The sequence below is a fragment of the Pleurodeles waltl genome, chromosome 2_2, assembly GCF_031143425.1.
Source record: "Pleurodeles waltl isolate 20211129_DDA chromosome 2_2, aPleWal1.hap1.20221129, whole genome shotgun sequence".
NCBI lineage: Eukaryota > Metazoa > Chordata > Amphibia > Caudata > Salamandridae > Pleurodeles > Pleurodeles waltl.
In genome coordinates this window covers 350,752,287-350,774,182 of record NC_090439.1, presented here as the reverse complement: position 1 = coordinate 350,774,182, position 21,896 = coordinate 350,752,287, and the positions used below count along the sequence as shown (strand labels likewise).

The 21,896-nt window shown below is 43.6% G+C and overlaps 1 protein-coding gene across 1 annotated transcript in view; it reads right to left on the bottom strand.

Annotated features, from left to right (window-relative positions):
- Positions 1-3,600: 3,600 nt before the first annotated feature.
- Positions 3,601-21,896, bottom strand: part of LOC138282376 (cytochrome P450 2J5-like) — a 377,554-nt gene continuing 359,258 nt past the window's right edge. Inside the window, exon 9 of the mRNA XM_069219857.1 lies at positions 3,601-5,954. Coding sequence (XP_069075958.1) covers positions 5,776-5,954 — 179 coding nt within the window. The 3' untranslated portion in view covers positions 3,601-5,775. The remainder of the gene's footprint in view (positions 5,955-21,896) is intronic.

Genomic DNA, 21,896 nt, shown 5'->3' with positions numbered 1-21,896 from the left:
GTTATCTGACCTTGTGGAATTACCTTCAGCTACAGCCTTCTGCTTTCTCTCACTGGAGATATTCCACTTCCATTTTGGTGACTAAGTCCAAAGATAAAAATCTTCAATCCACGGCCACTGGACAATAAAGCTCCCTGCTTGGACACTCCTGCAGCCCTGACCTGCCGAGCTTCTATGTTCTCAGACATTTTTCTTTCAAAATGTTTCTAAGTATGAAGGTAATTGCTGACCAGGCCCAATCCACTTCTTGTGTCCAAATCTCACTCCATTGTGGTCAGCCTTAACATTCAACTTTGGCTTGGTCTCACACAACCAGATGTCTGTGATTGGCACTTTAATCTTTTAGGCACTATTTTGAACCCTAAAATGTAAAAATTCATAACTCCAGTTCTATTGATTAAATGTTTGCCAATTCGGTGTCAAATGCATTATTAAAATTACTCTTTCTGGTTTGGGATTTTTCTGGTGTTGTGTTCTCACTTTATTATTGTTTGTGTGCTGCATAAATACTTTACACATTGCCTCTAAGTTAAGCCTGAATGCTTTTTGTGCCAAGCTACCTAAGGTTACGCACAGGCTAATTGACTTTTGGCTGTTACTTGAGCAGGGCTCACACCCTAGTCAACCAACAGCCCACTTTCTCACAGCACATGCACAGATCACAATTCTGTTGAATCCAAATACAACATGCCCTTGAGCAACACCATGAGGGCCTACAGGCTGCCCCAGACTGTAGCCCAGTTGAGGCCCACAATACGATGGCTCCCTTGGGTAGGAAAGGCATCTCGACGATATATAGTACACTGGTAAGTTGCATCACTGAAACCATTGTAACATTGGGAAGCACTTGGAACGTGATATGGGTGTTTCGGAAAAGGAGGATTGGGTAGGGGCAAGGATGGCCCCCAGAGTCATAGCTGTCTATATGAGACAGGCTGACTCAACTCACATGCCTACACCAAGTGTACTACAATCCATCACAACTGAGTATAATGAAATATGGCCTAGACCTACATTGTTTAAGGTGTAGGGTAGCAAAGAGGACTTTATTTCATACTATTTGAAAATGCCCTGTGATACAAAGGTATTAGTGCATGATATGCAACACACTGTCTTCGGTAGTGGAATGGATGGTGATACCGGAGCTCAAAATGATGTTGCTGGTACTGATGGACAATTCGTAGCAGGTGCTAGACCCCTGATGGCCATGGATATACTCCTTGCCAAAAGACACATAACCCACCACTGGAGGGTTAAGCAAGCATCCCCTGTGATGGCACAGACTAATGGTACTGACTAATGCGCAAGGCTGAAGAATATGTATGCTAATCGAGAGGCTGCCACCAAAAACATAGCAGAATCTGGGGCACCTGGATAGCCTATTCCATGAACATTGATACATAACTGTCTACTGATTGTGATCCTTTGAATGGTTATGCTACGGGGGATGGCAGATGGGATGGGCCAATGATGACACAATTTGTACGAGTATTGTGAACAGTAACCATATTGTAAAACTAATAAAAAGAGTTGGAAAATAAATAAAAAGTTTACATGTTTTAATCAGATGATGTAAACCTTCAATATTTAAGGAAGACATTTTCAAAGAGTATTGATTATACATAGCAGAGATTATGGGAACATTAAGCAAACAGACAAATAGCCAATTAACACAAACAAACAAGACAAAGAGCACAGACAAAACACAGAAAAACTCTAAAAGGGAAGTACATTATGTAGAGTAGTGATATAATAGAGGTACAGTCCAACCAATGGGATATTATGGTAAGACAACTTGTTGGAAAAATTAAACGTTAGTACCCATGCAGAGAAATAAATGGCTCACCCAATAGTTGTAGAGGCCTGCTATTCCATAGCAACAGGATCATTTTGTTCTAACTAAGCAATTATGTGTGTAGGTGAAGTGAGTGATTTGGAGCAGTCATTTTTCCAAATTCTCTTCAGAAGTGGATCATAAAGGCCAGCCTTTCTGAGTCTGGGACACAAGGCAGAGAATTGTTTTTGTATGTTTATAGTTTCCTTGGAAAAGTCTTGATGAATACATGTCTTACGGCCTTCAACCATTGAAGCTAGTACCTCTCTGGCTGCCTTGTGAATAAGCAGTAGATGATGATGTGGTAAAATTTGAAAATTAGGTGCCTAGGTTTTGATTGGTTAGGGTTAGGGCAGTGGCAGGCAAAGAAACCAGAAGGCAAAGTATAGTAGAAATTACTATCCAGCAAGTAGCAAAATAAAGTGACCTTTAGTTCAAGAGATGTTTTCCTTGGGACTAGTCTTCGAGACTTCAATGTGAAGAATATACTTGTTCGCACACTTGATATAAAGTATGGAGTTAGGATCAAAAGATTAAGGGGCTGATTTAAGAAAAGTGGTGCTGCATGTAATGCAGCACCACTTTTCTTGCGCCCCCTAGCATCCCCCTAACACCACCCTATATGTGCTGTATTTAAGATACAGTGCACCATGGCAGTAGTTAGGGAACTAGAGTCAAAACTTTTGACACTAGTTCGGAGCTTTGCAAGATTTGCATCAAATTTTGGTGCTGTCACGGTCTGCACAATGCTTCTCACCTTTGGCTGAAGAATTTGAAAGTGCACCCGGTCTTCTGCTGGTTCTGGACTGACCAAGATAAGGGAGACCCTTTCTAGTAGCCACAGTCCTGCTTGACAGGGAATGCCTAAGCAGACCGTACCCTCCAGAAGGAGTCCCAGAGGAAAAAAACAAAAAATGTGGGAAAAACCTCAAAACAGGAACTCCTGAAAAAAGGAAAAAAAATTGAAAACTCTCAATCAGAGCGACAAGAACTGGAGAAAACACGACGAACAGGAGCGAGGATCACCACCAAGAGGAAGTGCTTGCAACGTAAAGAAGATCAGAACTGAAAGGCTTATATACCAGGAGACAGGAAGTGACAAACAGGAAGAAAGAGCGACACCATCTTGGATAGGGAAAGCCAAATAGGAAAGAATAGGAAAAAAAGTAGTAGTATAAAAGGAAAAAGAAAGAAGGCATGCTGGGAAAAAGGAACACCAGGAAGACAACATGTACAATAGAACTAGAAAAGAAGTTTAGTTGGAAAACAAGAAGAAGAAAAACAGGAAGAAAGAATAGGGATCCCACCAGGTAAGAAAGGGAAAGGTTATCAGGTATGCAGGCTGGAAGAGCTGCGCGACCAGGAGCACGAATGTGCTTACCTGACCGCACCGTGAAAAAAGACAGGCAGAAACACGGTCTGCGACAATGCTGCCGCTCCGAGCATTGGAGCGTCGGCCTGACCGTGGTGCGCAGAAGGGATGCTGAGGTAGAGTGCGGTGTCACAGACGCTAATCCTGCAAGGGCCATTGTAAACAAATGTGTACCTCCTTTTAACGCATGCTCTGAGCAGGAGTTAAAGTGGCGAAAAGAATTACGCAAAGAAATCTATTAGATTTCTTTGCACCATTTTTTCGCCGCCCCCTAACAGGGGAACGCCCCCTTTGCATCCATTATGCCTGGCCCAGGCATAATGTAGCGCACAGGGTTACAAAGTGGCGCAATGCATGCATTGCACCACTTTGTAAATTTGGTGCAGCGATTTTGGGCTTGTTAGGCCACTTTAGCGTGAAAAAAGTATGCTAATGTGGCCCAAGGAGGCGCTAAGTGCTCTTCAATCTGCCCTAAATGCTATCTGTTGAAAGGTGAAATCAAGAGAAATTGAGGGGCTTAAAGAGGAGGTAACGTAATCCATGGAAAAGACAAGAAGTAATGCTTGCAGGAAACTGTTTGAGTTTTTTGACATAAACAAGAACATTTTCTTCTTAGAGGCACCGAGTTGTAGGCAGTGAAGAAATATCCACCCTCAAATGTTAGACTTTATTTGTTGGATATCACACAGGGAGAACGCATTTGGATATCGTTTGCGCATTATGTACAAATAAATGTAGTCCATCTATTACTTTTCTTTGTGTGTTCGTGGATGGGTTCATTTGAGTAACAACATACAGCCCTGAGAAACTCGCTAAAACAAAGAGAGGTGTGTGACTGAAATTTTATATTTGGACACAACCATCTGTGTTTATATAATGGAAGTGAACCAGTCTAGCAAATACTCCCATGCGAATGATGTCAAAAGCCACACAGTTATCTAGCAGACATATGATTCACTGGACAACAAGGGTGGTGTAATATACATTCTGGAAGGGGTAATTATAGAACCCCAAAAGCATATGAACTCTGGCTGATAACAATTATTGGGCTTTGTTTTTTTAACTTTATATGTTTTGGAGCTAGAATAAACTGTATTTCCCCTTGAACTTTGCAAAGAATCGGGTGCAGGGAGTTATTATTGTTCAGCAACTGGTTAGTTTGACTAAGTATCGGAATCAAGACGTTTTCATTGATTAAAACTTAATTAACAATCAAACTGTAGTGAGTGGGCAAAGTAATTAGCTATGGCTAATAGCAAGACAACTGCAATAGTTTTATTTCTAAAGTTGTTTGGTTATAATGTGTGAGCAGCTTTTAACTTTTCAAAGCAAGCTGGGTGTCAAATGGCGTAGGATTTGAATAGCTCCAGTACTTTGAATAAACTTATGTTTTTTAAGATTCTTTAGTGAAAAAAGTATTTTTCTGATCGTGCTGGTCTTTGCTTGTGTATGATAAAAAGTTATGATTTTTTTCTTTGTTTATGTTCCTTCATAAAAGCAAAAAAGGGCTCCCATATTTTCTCCTGACCTAGCATTAACTGCTGCCTAGTATTATGGGCACTGTAAACTAAGAACGGCATTGAAATATCAGAGCAAACATTCTCAAATAAAACTGTATTTTGAATAAAGCTAAGCTTGCTGCTGATAATTAAAAACAACACAGTGATAATTATACTGCAAACTAGTTTGAGAAGTTGAGACTAAGAGGTCAATTTTGATGTTGGTGGAGCGAGAACTCCATCGTAATGGTGATGGTTTTCCCTCCAGGGCCAACACAGTGGTCCACCAGCCTGGTCTAAATGTGGGTGGATCATAGGTCTAGCTACAGCAGTGACTACTCCGTCATCACCATAGCTAAACTTCACAGATGGCCCTTACACCATTAGGCCATCAGAGAATTGGCTATATGTCTGGCAGCTCAATTAGAATGGGTAGGCATATAGCCGTTTTAACTGTCCAAGCAAACCCTGGAAGTAAGGGACAGTACTGAACACAAAATGCCCCTCTTGGCCTTTGGAGATGACCCCCATGGCAAGGAGGGCATTATCTTTTTTTTTTCCTAAAAGAAAATCCTGTTTCTAGGATTTTCTTTTTCAAAATGAAAAATAAAAGTTTGGTGAAAGGCTCAAAGTTGAAGAAGTCCTGCACCAAACTGCGAAAATCATTGGCAAGAACTTTTTTCGACCGTGGTTCCTGGCAATGCTTTCGAAATGACTACCAGATTTGCTGTCATTTTTAAATTCAGCCGGTGGCTTCTTCCTCAGGCCTATGGAGTACTTTACTTGGCAAAGAAAGGGGCCACCTGCCAATTTCAAAATAGCATTAAGTATTTCAAAATGGTTGCATTTACTTACTGTTTGCAATCTCTTAGTTAAATGTCATGTAATCAACTTTTGCTACAAAAGATCTATAATATTGATATTCAAACCACTAAAAGTTGTCCAAAAAGCCAGAGATTGGAAAAAACACATACAGCGGAGGCAAAATACAAATAAAAACACAATGATCATTTAAAACAATATTGCATGTTGCAGTCCTCTTCGTGGGTAGGAAAAATTGCTAGTGATATTTAACGAGCGACAGCACAAATTTTAAACGGATGTGGCTGGCGCATGGACCCAATGATGGAGTCCATGTTGATTTGTGTCACTCCTTCTGGAAGCTTGAATTTGAAGGTCTGGATAAGGCTGGTAAAGAAGATGAAGAGCTCAACTCTTGCCAGGCGTTCTCCTAGGCATACCCGAGGACCTGCAATGGAAGCACAAGAAGATCTGTAGATTTTTGTATGCCTATATCACAGTTCGTGAATTAGCCAAGTAGTTAGATCTTTGTAGGATCCTCAGAACATTACCTCCGAGTTATATGTAGGTTGCAATCACCAACTAAAAAAAGAAACATGATACCATGGGAAAATGGACAGACAAATTGCAAAGTATTCCCATTTCCTCATTTATAATCTGCAAAGGTTTGGCCTTTTCAATGCAATGATTCCTTTTTGGGCTCAAGGTATGGATACCAGACTCAGTCATGGCATGCTTCAGTTTAAGTTTAGGAGTTAACCCTTTTCTTATGCACATATGACACTGGTAACATAAGTGAGGTTGAACAGGCCTAACTAGTAATATAAGTGTATCCTAACAGTGAAGCCTAACATGAGCGATGTTTTTGAGATCTTCACGCCCCTCACTGCAGTGTTGTGTGTTTGAAGTGGGATACATAAGAAGCCTGAAGACCAAATATCTCTCTTATTATGTGAAGTATGAAATTATATATTCCTGGAAATAAAACACCAAAAAAGTTAGTAATTTTTACTGTGAATTATAGTGTGAAAAAAATCAACATTACCATAATTATCTCCTTTTTGCTGATCACTTTTTCTTTCTAGAGAAATATGTCAGATGAAGGAAAATCATATTCAATTTTTTCATGTTTAAGCTATGGCTGTAATTATGCTCTGTGACCTCTTTTTAACCCTGGGTGCTGGCTAAGACGGCAGGCATTCTGACATCAAAACTTATTAACTTATTTCAGTTGAGCAGCTACGTTAGTTCTTTATTACAAGTGTTTAGAGGCATACTAGACTATATTAATCAAATTAGGGATAGGTTTTTATAGAGAAATTGCAGGATCCTAAGTATTGTAATATATGTCCTTAAAATGCAAGAACTTCTCAGGATATATACATCAAAATCTGGGAACACTCTGCCTTTCCTAAATGAGGCGGATAGTGGTAGTCCTATCCTAAAAAAGCCTCAATGGGAAAGGTCCAGCGAACGTCACACATTTGGTGTTACCTAGGAGGGTTTCTTCGCACAGGTTTGCCCTCACTGGGAAGGCGTCAACAATGTTGGTGCCACCCAATCAAGCTTTTAGTTGAATTGAAAGCCTGTTGTTCTCTGCCGGAGTCCCTTTTCGACTAAAAAAAGAGTTTCTCCAACCATCTTTTCATCTTACCCTGGGACTGGTCAGATGCAGTAGTTGCTATTTTGCTCTATATGTATCTGCTATGAGTGAACAAAGAGACTGGAGGTATGAATGACTTGGGAAATGCAGGGTAAAGAGACCCAGTGTGCACTTCTGAAGGTTACCTGCAGGTTCCTTACGTCCTGTTTCTGGCTGCATACAGGAAAAGTAGGACATGCCTTGGATTCCTCACGTTATACAGAACTGAATTCTAGAAAACCTAAGTACAGATTTCCTCACACATTACTTGGTATAGCTGGGCCTAGAAACATACCCAATATAGAATATATTTCCTTGTCATTGAAAGACAGGCTGTAACCAGTTCTGACAATGCATAATAAGGGGGAAGACTTAGTACAATCGCTTTGTGCCACACCAAAATCCAAACAGATGCAGGAGCTCTGGCAATTATCCAGAATCTGGGACTACAAATGGGGACGACACAGATTCATTAAATACACATCCCTATAAAACAGCTCAGTGGACGGAGCGCTTGCTGCAGAATCAGTGTGTAATCACCTGGCCATCGGTTTGAATCCGATATATCCAAGGGAAAGTGTTGAGGATATGCAAAACTTATTAATAGTGAGCAGTGGCGGGCAGTAATTTCAGAAGGGAGGTTGCATGGGTGGGTACACACGCACACATACACCTCACTCAAACCCATTCATTAACACATGCACACACACCCATTCGAAAACACTCACTAACAAATACTTATACATTCATAAATGAACACAGGCACCGAACAATAAATGAACACATAAAACTTACCTCAACAGCAGCTCTCCAACAGGAAAGACTTGAAGGTCCCATAGGGTTGAGACTGATGCCTTCCCTCATTGGCTGGCTCAGGTCATCCAAAGAGGGAAGGCAGCAGTCCCAAGCCTCAGAGGTCCCAGGAGGGCTGGAACAACTGCCTACTTTCATTTGCTGACATAAGGCCAATGAGGGAAAACAGCACTCCAAATCTCTTCGCAGAGTGGGATGGGGTCAGTGAAATGGGTGAACCCATCACACTCTGTGTCGAGATGTCACTGATTGACAATTGGGGCTGCACACTTCAGGGCTTAAAACTGAAGAGTCCAGGTCTGAGGCACTTGGTGATGCTCCCTCTCATCATGAGGGGGGCCCTCAAGGCTCTTTAGCCAGGCGGAATGGGTCACGCCAGCAGGACTCTGAAATCCTCAGCCTGACACAGTTCAGCTCAGGCAGCCAGGAGCCTGGGCCTTTAGTGCATGTCTAACTCCTGGCTGCCTGACATGAACCAGAAGACTGTCAGTTAGGCTGATCTTTGTTCAGTCTGACAGACACCCACTTTTTTCCTGGAAAAAGGAAGGAGGCATGTCCCCTCAGCCCCTACAGATGGGTGGCTGCTGATGGTGAGGCTGCTGTTTGTTTGGTTGTGATGGTATGTTAACATGCCAACCACAGATCTGTGACAATGGATGTACATACGTTTTGAATACGTACTGAATTTTGCGCTAGACGTTCATAACAACATCATAAAATGAAGTTTGCCTAAAGGCAAAGAGCAGAGCTCTCAGTTTTTTATTCTTCCAATAAGGGTCACACGATGCAGGTGTTCTCTGTCAAATGGCAAACATACATGCAGTGGGGCTGCAGAGCGGGGATCACTTTTGACACATGAACACTGGTGCCCAGCTTATTAAACACCACTACCGTGACTATGAACACTCAACCCAGCCCACAGGTGCTGTTGTCGCAGCTACATATTCACAAAATACTTGATTTAACTGTGATGTCTGCGCTTTTTATAAGCAATCCTGTATCTCATGTGTAAAGCACACAATGGAAAAAGCTACAAGGGTCAACACTCCGACAAAACAAACATCAACAGGGAGTTGGGATGGGCAAGCAGCAAAGCAACAAAAAAGTAAACAAGCATTTGCAATGCAATAGGTCTCACATTTGGTTGAGTTAGAGCTATTGGCCTTGTAAATGCATAACTGGACTTTTCAACACAGCCGCATAATTTGGTCCTCTCTGCCACATAATTCAAGTGGCTCTACATATAACTAAAGCATTTCCATTTACCTTCTTCCTCTATCTGCAGCAAAGCATGAAAATATTCTCTTTATTTACCACCTAGGAGCGCACACCACTGAAAGACTCCATGCCAAATTAAGCAGATTTGCCTACTGCTGCGCTCTCCCCAGCAATTAGTTAAAGGGAAACTTCAGACTCTGTTGACTGAATAGCATGTGTTGAAACCTTTCAAACATGGAGGGCACCTATAATGCAGTTCACCATATACAGGTACACATAGCCTTAAGCATCACAACTTCATGCACACATAATCACATTATAACTATTTACTCCAATAACGGTGCTGCCTAGAAAACAAAGTCTGGGATAGGCTGGTCTATGGACAACTGACCACACAGCTCAACGAAAAATGTTGAAGTTATTTGCCACATCCAACCACACACATAAAGCATAATAAAAAGCTAGTGTAAGAACCAATCCATTTCACTTTCACATTTGACAGCAAAAACATTATGTCACTAAATTAGACAACTAACAAACCTAACCATCCTCAACCAAACAGACCACAATGAGTCAACAGAAATGCCAGAAACGTACAAAAAGGGCACCAGACTAGGAAAGCTCTATGAAACCATACTAGCGCTATATTCACCCTAGTTAAAATATTTTCAAAGAAGCTCAAGCATGGCTGCATATGGGACACATTTCATGATATCTACAAAGAAAACATGGTCATATAGTGATTTTTATGTAGTGGATGATTATCCTGAGAATCTGGCATGGATTTGGCCCTACTGAGGTTATGTCAAACAGACTGTAATGCACATTTAAAAAAGCTTCTAATTGTTTCGAATCCCTTTCATATTAGAAATGTTGATTTTTTGTGGCATGAAAACTCTCTCCGTCAGCGAGGGGAGATACAAAAAAGAAAGTTCATAAAAGATGTATTTGAAGAGACCCATGGTGGCCTCCCGCTATTAGCCTGCAGCACTGCACTAGCAATCTTTGGGGCATTATCGTAATTGGGGCAATATAACTTCAGCGTTTTTTGGAGACTGACAGTTCCAACTGACCCAGGCCACACTGTCACGTCACCACGAAGGTGAATCTAAAGCCGGGTATTTTCAATAACGGCACGGGTGGGTTGCAAAACTCTTGGCTCGCAGCAGAGAAGAGCGGGCCTCTGACGAGATGATAAAACACTGTGACTACGTCTCTTCACAGCACCTCAGTCACAGGAAGCTGGGGCAAAGGGAGAAATGTGGCCTGCTGTGGAATAACGGTTAGCCTAATGCCTGCTTTGGGATTACATTCCTGCAAAATAATTGGAGCTTTCCACAGCACATGCTGCATGTTCCCTCGTGACCAGGCTGCATCTCGCAGTTTACAAACAAACACAATGGGGGGTCGAAGAAAGGACCTCAAAGGGTGTGGAAATGGCTGATGCAGGGAGGGGGGTTGAGGGACGGGAAATCCTCTCACTTTGAAATCCGAGATAAGACCGCAATTTACAGCTCTGCTACAGAAAAGCTCGGAGCTAGTAGAAACACAACCACTCAGGGAACAGGCTCTTTCAGATGCAAACAAGCAGGAAGCAAAGAAAAACAAGCATTTGAACTGCAATAGCTCTCGTGTTCGCTCGAGTTTCAGCTATTAGCGTTTTCTTGCCACAAACTGAAAATAAAAAGTAAAACAGTTGACATAATCAGCCGGTTCAAAGCGCTGCTGAGAGCTCACAGAGACAGACAAAAGGAACAAGCATTGTAATGCAAGAACAGAAAATGTGCAAGGGAGAGTAATGAATGGAATAAACAAAGTCACACATAACTGCAGATGAAAAGTAAATAATAGACTAGAGCCCTGTTAACAGAAACAGACTGGGGCCACTGAAGCATCCAGCGCTCTGGTCAAATGCTATTAGCCTTTGAACAAAGTAATCCCTAAGCACATGCTTCATAGGCACAAGTGGAAGGGTACAAGTACTAGGGCAATGCTCCAGGGGAGTGTACAACTGTGGAAAAGGTAGGACAATTTGCAAGGATTGACCACTAGCAAGCAAGAATTTTTTAAGGACACTGAAACAAACCAGTGAATAGCAGAGACCCCACAAAGAAGTATAGAAGTATATACTAAAGTATATACAAGAGGCCTCGAATGCTCAACCTAAAAAGAACCTCAATCTGAGCATGAGCAAGGGAAGTACACTAATAAAGTAATTAATCAGTACTTAGTTCATGCTCCATTGAAGGGGCCAATGCCCTAAGAAGAAATGAAACTGATGCACTGACAAATGAGAAGCAAGGAAATGAGACACAATGCAGCTAATCAATTCTAAGTGATTGGTGAGCTAAAAGTACCAATTGTAAGTAATAGGCGGGCTAAAAGTCCCTCTTTAAGCTTTTTCTTTTTTTAGAACAAAAGATTGATACAAGACAGACCTAAAAGGGGCAAGGGGCACATAAAATGTGTCTCTCTTGGGTGCAAAAACACCTTGAGAAGGCCCTGATGATATGGTAAGTTGTGCTGGGATTTTGCATAGTGGGGGCCTAAGGAGGCCGTAAATCAACAAGGTGGGCCAAGAGAGAAAGAAACGAGGACTCACGGGAGAGACAAGATTGGTGAGCACAATATAGGGAGACGAAGGAATGAGCCGTGTGAATGTTCCTCAAAAACGCTAGTATCACACTTGATGAAGCAGTATTCGGTTGGATGTGGCTGGCCTTGTGCTTCTTGCTGGCAAATAGAGAGGGATTAGGAAAGTGAGCATGAGAGATAAGGGAGTGAGCAGGAGAGATAAGGCAGTGAGCAGGAGACGACAGGAAGTGGTAGATTAGAGAGAGAGTTGATAAAACCGGGGTTAGGAGTCGAAGTGAAATAAATCAGAGCCTGATAGGGTGTAAAGTCGTGTTACACTGCTTGAGAGAACAGTGGCCTTATTGTTGCTTTTTGCTTTACTGATTAAAGTGAGTACCCTGCTCTCTTCCACCCTTATTTGTACAGAATTCCTCCTAACCAATTCGCATTGGAATTACGAACATACATCTGCATACATTTTCTGGGCCCTGCCACAATCTGCCTTGATTGATTGCAGTGTAACTGCTACCATCCACCCAGCTCTTCTCCCACTTTCTTCACATGTAATGCCTCACTGATTGTAAATGGCATAAAGGCCCCCATTCCACACTTCTCTTCTCCTTCCCTTCGCCAGGCTGGCTTTACTCTACCCAACCACTTCTTTCCCCCACTTTCTCTGTGCACCATTCTTTCCATGCAGATAACTTAACTGCCTGGAGCAGCCATGCCCATCTCAATGGCTTACCTGCAACACCTTATTTTCACAGGGTACTCTTTCAATGGCTCCTCCCACTATTTGAAAATCCCTTTCACCCCTCTTCTCATCCTTGCTGTATTCAATCATGGGTTAGCTATACATTTGGGATCCCCATCACTCTTGAATATTCCACAAATGCTGACTGTTTTGCAGCTCACAGTTTGTGCTCAATGAAGCCTCACTTTGAGATATCTCTTATTGCCTCAGTGGTTCCCTAAGCAGAAATCTGACTGTACTAACCATGGAAAAATACTGTATGTGGACAGAATGTCTCTAGCACTAAGTTTTATCTTCCCAGATGATCTGGATGGATTGTGGATACTCCCTCCTGTCCTCACTTGGTTAGATTACACTTGAATTTAACACACCTAACCTTTTCCATCATCTGTCCAACCACCCTAGTAACCAAAGACAACTTGGTTTCCTGGCTAAGCCCTATGAAGGTTCCCCTCTGCAATGATGCTGTTGCTAAACCTGGGTATACTTTCATCTATGCTGGCATAATCTTCAGTAATCTCAGCATTTTCCATTAGATTTGTGATGTGTCAGGCATGAGGCTTCACTATTACCGCATATTATGTATACAAGATTACGTTTAAAAAAAATCTTAATGCAGTAGCACAGGAACAACATGCTCGAACTGAATGCAAGCAAAAGTTGTTAACTGTAGGCACTGATATTTCAAGTTTACTTTGTAACCTGAGTGGGCAGTTGGGATAAATTGCTAGCACAGAATGCATTTTCTTTTAACTTGTTTACAAGGGTAGTGTCTTTGTATGTGAGGATACATACAGTATTATGTTTATTGGTGGCGTGTCGGCCTTCAGATGGGCCCAGAAACATTTTGGAAATATAATGGATATTTGTGCAATCCTTCCCCTGCAATGCTGCAAGTGTTTGTTAGAGGGGAAGAAAGGGCTCCAGCAACAGAAAGCAATGGATGCAGCCATGTTCCCTTTGCCTTTCCAGACCATTGTGTCGTGCAACATTATGTGAAACCTAGTGGGTATGTCGTAGATGGACATTTTGTCTTTATTCTCTATGCCTCGATCTTTCCTGCTATGTAGTTAACCACCATTTTGTCTTCATTCTCCATGCCTTCTGTCTTTCCATGCGGTGGACCACCATTTAGTGAAACAAGTGTGAGCCTGATCTTTGTTTAATAATTATTGTATGACATTAAAAGTCCTTGCTAGCAGCAGTGATTGATATGGCTCTTTAGGAGCCAATGCTAGGTTGCTACATTTTACTTTTTTCACTTATATTTTCTGCTATATTTATTTTTGGTAGAGGTTAGTTGTGTTAGTTTGTAATGCACACAGCACTGGAGAAAGAGGTTGAGGAGAGCTGTCCCTACTGGTGCTAACGGCCTTGGCCGCCAAATGACCTCTGCACTGAAAGGACTGGGCCTGCTGCCCTGTTGTGAAGACTGGTGTTGTCATAAGCTAACCCCATAAAATAGCATCAAAACATCTGATCTTACGATGGAACTGCTTGGTGGGAGAAAAGAGTTCTAAGGCTTGTGCCATGCCTGATTGCCCTCACGTTATTCATCATACTTCTCCCTAAAGAGTCTAAAGGTTCAAAGGGCATATCCATCACAGATGCCTAAAAACCACAAAAGATGATGGGAGTATGATAGCAATACATCTAACCAATGGCAATCGCTCGGTGTAGCACTCCAGCCCATCTTTCTTTTGCTCACCATGCCACCTCAGAGTAGATCTAGTCATATGCAAATGAATCGTGGTTCTGCTCCAATTAGAACAGTCCAGCCCAAAATGCCAAGCCAGGTCTTCTGTGAGTCCGAACACAAGCAACCCAAGACTGGTCTTGGACCGACTGGGCCTCTTCAATATGGCCATTTGCTGTGGTTGCAATGGTAGGCAACTGTAAATTAAACCCTTTTGCTACCCTTTTCAAAACTGCTACAAAAGAGGACTTTCTTCCATTGGGGGTCTAGGTGGCGAGTATAGCTCAGCTCTGAGGATGTATCTAGCCCCCTAGCACTTTGTAAATCCAGCTAGAGCCTATGATCATTATAGAGAGGGGGAGCTAGTTGTCCACTCGCTTGTCCTCATCAGTGTCATGGGAATCATTTTGCATACCCTGAACTGTGTCAGATTCAGATTCAGATTCAGATACAAATACGGTACACAGTCTCTGTTAGTGCTGGTGAGGAGGCAGAGGTCAAGCATTAGAGTCTGTTGAAAATTGACTTGATACACCTTTGTGATCTCACAGGATGACATAATTAGGAACTCGCTGAGAATTAGGAACAGGATGAAGACCTTGGTAAGTGCCAGTGGATTTGGCATCAGCTGCAATAGAGAAGAAACACTCATGGAGCCTGGGACTGAAGTAGATGCATGAACCAGAACAGGCCTGTTGGCACTTAGAGAGGCCCCACCAGTGGAGGTCCACCTTGGGCCCATCGCACATCCATAAGGCCAAAGACACCCTAGAGAGAGCCGGAAGCAGGGACATCGTGACCTCCTCCCCCACTGTGGTACAGATAAAGCAGGGGTGGAGTTCTTAATGGGCCTCTTCTCTCAGCAGCTCGACAGACAATGGTGCATTAATAACATGAAAGGGTGGATTCTTGATTGAGTGAAAAGTCTGATTGATAGGTGTCTGAGTGAAAGGGTGGATGGGTGAGTGAAAGGGGTGGGTTGATAAATGAATGAATGAAAAGATGGATGTAAGGGTGGATGAGTGAGTGAATGGATGGATGAGTGAAAGCGAGGGGGATGGATGAATGGAAGGGTGAGATGCTCTATGACTGAAAGGGTGGATGGATGATAAGAAAGGATGGATAGATTAGTGAAAGGAATGAACGGGTGACAAAATGGATGATTTGCAGAATCCCCCAACGGTCCTCCCTCAGCCCCACACTCTTCAACATTTACATGATCCCCCTAGCCAACATCCTCCAACCACACAAAATCACCATCCTCTCCTACGCAGATGACACCCAACTCATCCTCTCCCTCACCCGCAACCCCACCACTGCCAAAACCAACCTACAAGCTGCTCTCCTCGACACCGCCAATTGGATGAAAACTAACCACCTCAAGCTTAACTCCAACAAAACCGAGATCATCATCTTCGGCCCCAACAAAACCATATGGGACGACTCCTGGTGGCCCGCCGCCCTAGGCCCTACACCCACCCCCGCAAACCACGCATGCAACGTCAGCATCATCCTGGACCCCTCCCTCTCCATGACACAACAAATCAATGCACTAACCTCCTCCTGCTTCCACACACTCCGCACTCTAAAAAAATCCTTCAAATGGATTCCCCAAGAGACCAGGAAGACAGTCACCCATCCACTCATCAGCAGCAGACATGACTACGGTAACGCCCTTTACACCAGCACCACACTCAAACTCAAACGCAAACTCCAGAGAATCCAGAACACAGCTGTACGCCTCGTTCTTGGCCTCCCCCGCCACAAATGAATCTCACAAGACCTCAAATCTCTTCACTGGCTCCCCATAGACAAGAGAATCACTTTCAAGATCCTCATCCTCACACACAAATCCCTCCACAACACCGGCCCGACCTACCTCAACGAAAGAGTGAACTTCCACACTCCCACCCGCAACCTCCGATCAGCTGACCTTGCACTAGCTACAGTCCCCCGCATCCATCGAACCACCACAGGAGGCAGGGCCTTCTCCTATGTCGCCCCCACAACCTGGAACTTCCTCCCCACCAACCTCTGCAAAACCAAAGACCTCCTACTCTTCAGAAAAAACCTCAAGACATGGCTGTTCGACCAGTAAACCCCCCTCACCCCCCCCACTAGCGCCTTGAGACCCTCACGGGTGAGTAGGGCGCTCAAGATTTTTTTTTGGATTGATTGATTGATTAAAAAGGATGGATGAAGGGATGAGTTAAAGGATGGATGCTGGGATGTCCTCATCCCATAACGTTAGAAGCAACAGAGGGATGAAGTTCTTGATGGGTCTCTTCTTTATGGAATCCAGCAGACAAAGGGGAGTGAATGAGTAAAAAGATGGATGCACCAATGTGTGAGTGAAATTTTGGATGGGTAGATGGATGGATGGATGGATAGATTTAAACGATGTTTGAAAGGATTGATGAGTGAAAGGGTGGATGATGGATGAAAGGATGGCTTGATGAGTGAAATAATTGAAAGATGAGTGCAAGGTAGAATGGATGGATGAGTGAAAGGGTGGATGGATGACGAGAGAGGATAAATGGATAGATAGATGGAGTGAGTGAAAGGATGGTGGATGAGTGAAAGGTAGGATGGCTGGATTAATGGATGGAATGAGTGAAAGGGAGGATAGACAGATGCAGTGAAAGGATGGATGAATGGAGTGAAAGGATGGGTGGATAGATGAGAGAAAATATGGATGGATAAAGAATGGATGAGCGTAATGGAGATGGATGAAAGGGTGGATGGATGAGTGAAAGAATGGATGGGTGAAGAGGAGGGTGAATTGGTGGGTAGATGATTGAAAACAAGGATGGATGAGTGAGTAGATGGATGCATGAGTGAAAGGGTAAATGGATGAGTGGTTGATTGTAAGGATGAGTGAAAGGATGGATGATTGGATGAATGAGTGAAAGGTTGGATGAGTGAAAGGAAGGCTGGCTGGATGGATTGATGGATGGAGTGAAAGTATGGATGGATGAGTTAAAGGGTGGATGGAGAGATGGAAGAGTGAACGGGTGGATGGCTAGGTTTGGAGGTTGATATATAGGTTTGGATATGGATGGTTGGACAGATGGAATGGAGAAAGACTGTATGATAGGTGAAAGAATGAATGGGTGACAGAACGTAAAGGTAAAATTGTGGATATCAGCAAGTGGGAGAAAAGATGAATAGATGGATGTTTGGATGAAAGAGACAAGAGAACTTTTTTGGGGAGGGTTGTGATGACATGCTTCATTTGCTTGGCGCCATTAGAGCTTTTGTTTAACCTGTTCTGTGCCGAGGACGTAGTGGTTACGCCCTTCAGCACAGTGCTGCTGTGCCGAGGAAATAACCATTACGTCCTCGGCACACAGCCCAGAGGGAGCGCTCTCACTCCCTCTGTGTGCTTCCTCCCACCCCCCCCAAAGGCAGGGATGGAAGGGGAAACCCTTCCCCTTCCACCCCCGCCCTCTCATCCCCCCATAATTACATCAGCGTGCGATCGCGCGCTGACTTCATTACAGGGTGCCCGTCGCATAGGAAGCCATTTGCTTCCTGTGCAGCGAAGGAGGAAGAGGTGAGTTTCTCTTCCCGGTGGGTGTGTGGTTTGCAAAAAGAGGCACCAAGGCAAAGGAAAGGGTTTTCCTTTCCCCCGGTGTCTCTTTGAGCATTCCTGCTGCCCGCATTGCGATTGCACGGGGCGCCCCCCCAAGGGGGGCATTGACCTGTTGGCCATTTCTGCCCCCCTTGGGGGCAGATGGGCCTATTTTTTTAGGCCCATCTGCCCCCAAGGGGGGCAGAAGCCACTTAGACACCAGGGATAGTGTGTGTGTTAGTGGATGGGGGAGGCCCTTGGGCAAGGGTAGCCCCCCCTTTTGGGGCACATGTACCAAGTCCATTTCTGCACCCCTTGGGGACAGATCAGCCTATTATTTTTAGGCCCATCTGCCCCAAGGGGGGCAGAAGCCACTTAAGCACCAGGGATAGTGTTGTGTGTGTTTTTTTGTTTTTTTGTTTGGGGGCTGTCCCCTTGGGCAAGGGTCGCTCCCCATGGGGACACACTACTAAAGGTATTTTCTGCCCTCCTTGGGGCAGATAGGCCTATTTGTTTAGTAGGTCCATCTCCCCCTATGGCAGAATCCACTTAGGGGCCTATTTCTAAATGTTTGATGGTGGGGTGTTTGTCAACTGATGAAGTATTTGCATTTGTGATTAAAAGAAAATCCTCCTTTTTGTTCTAGTTCAAAGCTTTTGCTTTATTTGCTGTGGCTCCTTGCGGTTTTGGCGGTGGTTGACCTGCGGTTTGCATAGTTGCATGTTTTAGGTAAGTAAAAACAATTTACTCCAAAGGAGTATTGTTGCCATGCATGAATGACATGTTTGTAGGGGTGTACTAAATGCAGGATTGTGTGTGAAATTGTCCTTAGATTTGTGCACAATGATATTTGTTTTGTCTTATTTCAAATTTGCTTTTCTTTCTTTCTTTTTAGTGGGATATCATTGGTGATTGCTGTGTCTGTGCAGAGTAGTTGCTGGTGAATCAAGCTTTTTCAGGCAAGTGAGCGGTATAGTTTTTGAGTTTATAACTCTTACTAATAAAGCTACACTTTGTTACTTATCTTACACAGTGCTGGTTGTTGGTGGTGAATTTGTCCAGTTAATTTTAGTAGGAAAGATCATGGCTAGCCGCAGGATGACCGCTCAGCAGGTGGTTGGAATGCTTTTTAAGTCATTGTCTGATCATGATTATGAGACGGACTCTGCATCTGAGGCAGAGGAGGAAGTGAGAGATTCTGGCAGTGATGTTTCTGTTGGAGGGGAATCTTCTGATGAGGAAGCCACACTCAGTGCAGATGAAGGGCCTGTTTTAGAGGAGGACACTGATGTGCCATTAGCGCAGCAACCTGGGGCTGAAAGGTTTCCCGTTATAAGACCTGATCTCTGGGTTGCCCCAAACATGGAGCAGCCAGAGTTGCCTGCCTTTACTGGTCTCCCGGGGTGTAGCGCCAATACAGAGAACTTTTTGTCTGTCAATTTCTTTGAGTTATTCATGAATGATGTGTTTTTGGCAGAGATTGTTGAGCAGACTAATTTGTATGCGGCGCAGCATTTGAGGGACAACGCTGCTAGACTTAGGCCACACTCTAGAGCTGCCCAGTGGATTCCCACAAATTTGGAGGAGATAAAAAAGTTTTTGGGTTTGACTTTTTTGATGGGGTTGATAAGGAAGCCGTCACTGGCTTCTTATTGGTCTACTAGTCCCTTGATGGCAACAGCTATATTTCCTGCGACCATGAGTAGTAATCGGTATTTGCTTCTTCTTAGGATGCTGCATTTTGTTGACAATGCATTAGCCTTGCCACAAGATCACCCAGATTCTGACCGTCTTTTTAAGATTAGGCCTTTCCTTGATCATTTTGTAGATCGGTTTTCGGAGGTCTATGTTCCAGGCAAAGAGATAAGTGTGGACGAGTCTTTGGTCCTCTTCAAGGGTCGTTTGGTTTTTAGGCAGTACATTCCTAGCAAAAGGGCACGATATGGAATTAAATTGTATATGCTGTCTGAAAGTAGTACAGGATATGTGTATAGTTTCCGTGTCTACACTGGTAGGGATTCCAATATTGACCCCCCTGGTTGTCCTCCCACTTTTGGAGTTACTGAGAAATTGTGTGGGATCTTGGTAGACGACTGTTCAGCAAAGGTCACCATTTGTATGTAGATAACTTCTACACTGGAGTGCAGTTGTTCAAGGAATTGTTTAAAGTGGACACTGTTGCTTGTGGCACAATTCGTTGTAACCGGAAAGGCTATCCAAGGGAGCTTGTTTGTAAAAAACTTGAGAGGGGACAGTGCTGTGCCTTGCGGAATGATGAGCTGCTAGCTTTGAAATTTTCAGACAAGAGGGATGCCTACATGCTAAGTACCATCCATGATGAGAGTACTTCCCCCTTGACTGTGTGGGTCCAGGTTGCTGAAGTGCGCAAACCTGTGTGCATTTTAGATTATAATAAGCACATGGGAGGTGTAGATAGAGTTGATCAGAGGTTGGAACCTTATACTGCTATTCGTAAGTCTTACGTTTGGTATAAGAAGTTAGCAATTCACCTCTTCCACTTAGCAACCTTTAATGCTTTTATTGTGTTTAGGTATAGGTCTCCAGAGTCAAAGATGACATTTGTGAAATTTCAGGAGTCAGTGATAGAGAGCCTTATTGTGGTGGAACAGGCCAGAGTTCCTAGAGAAGCAGTGGTGGAGGATGTGGCTAGATTGAAAGATCACCACTTTGCTGAGCACATTCCTCCCACACCCAAAAAAGACTTTCCAGCTAAGAAATGTAGAGTGTGTTTTCAAAGAGGTATCCGGAGGGAGACGCGAATGTACTGCCCAGATTGTCCTTCAAAGCCTGGGCTGTGTGTGGGTGTTTGTTTTAAGAATTACCACACCCAGAAGAATTACTGGGAACAACCATGAGTGTAAACTCATGTCTGTTTTGTATTTTCATGTGTTCAGTTTCATGGTTAGCATTTCTGTCATGTACTTAGTTAGAGCTTTTGTGTTTGCAGTTTTGTAATTCTTTCTACTTAGTTAGGGGTTCCTAAATCCTAAATTATGCCATTGTGTGTGGAGTGGGGCTTGGCTGAGGGTGTACATAGTGTACATATTGACTTGCTGTTGGCTACTGCAACACACTACCAGCCAAACACCAGTCCACACACTCCCATCAGCTGGTGTGATTGTTGTATCAGGCTTGTGGGCGTATGTAAGTGATGGGCCCTTGAGTGGCGCTGTCTGTCGATGTGAGTGTTGTAATGTGCTGGGCCCGTGGCTGACGGTGTGAATGGTCTTGTGCGTGTCATGTATGAAAGGTGTGTGAATGGACTGTAAAGCGGTTGGTGCCTTGTTGCGGCTTTACAGCTCACGAGCTGTGAGTCATTGGTTCAGTTTTTTGCCTTTCAGTTATTAACAGTGCATTTGCTTTTTTGTGAAATCTCTTAATAAAATTTGATCCACTGAACCATCACTCACCCTCGTGCCAAATCCAACCAGTATGTGTGGTAAAAATGACAAAACCTGCTCCGCTGTAATCAGGCGTCGCAGCACACCTGTGACACGCTAGGTGCCTCGGGTGGGACCCCGATGATGAAGCATGCCACCAACTTGGTTGGTGGGTGAGGGGTCTTTTTCACATAACCTAAAGTGCATTTCTTTTCACAATTTTAGTGTTTGGCACATCACAGACGTATGTGGACACATCAAAATGATATATCACAAAACTACCTGTGTTTGGGGGGGAGGGGGCACCTATGTTTTTGGTCCTGGGTGCGGCCTTCATCTACGGAAACCTACCAAACCCAAACATTTTTTTAAACTAGACACCCCAAGGAGTCCAGGGAGGTGTGGCTTGCATGGATCCCCCAACATTTTCATACTCAGACTCCTCTGTAAACCTCAAAATTTGCTTAAAAAAGCATATTTTCCTGACTTTTCGTAGTAGGATCACTGCTCCAGCACAAAATTCCTACTCCCCAGTGTTCCCCTCAGTCTCCCAAGTAAAATGACACCTCACTTATGTGGGTCCCCAAAGCAGAGTCAGCCTAAAGATGTATAAAAGAAGAATATGTCCTAATAAACTCGCTGTGCTATCCCCTCTATCTCTCCAAGTTTTGGGCCTTATTCTGTTGCAGGCACCTGGCCCACCCACACAAGTGAGGTA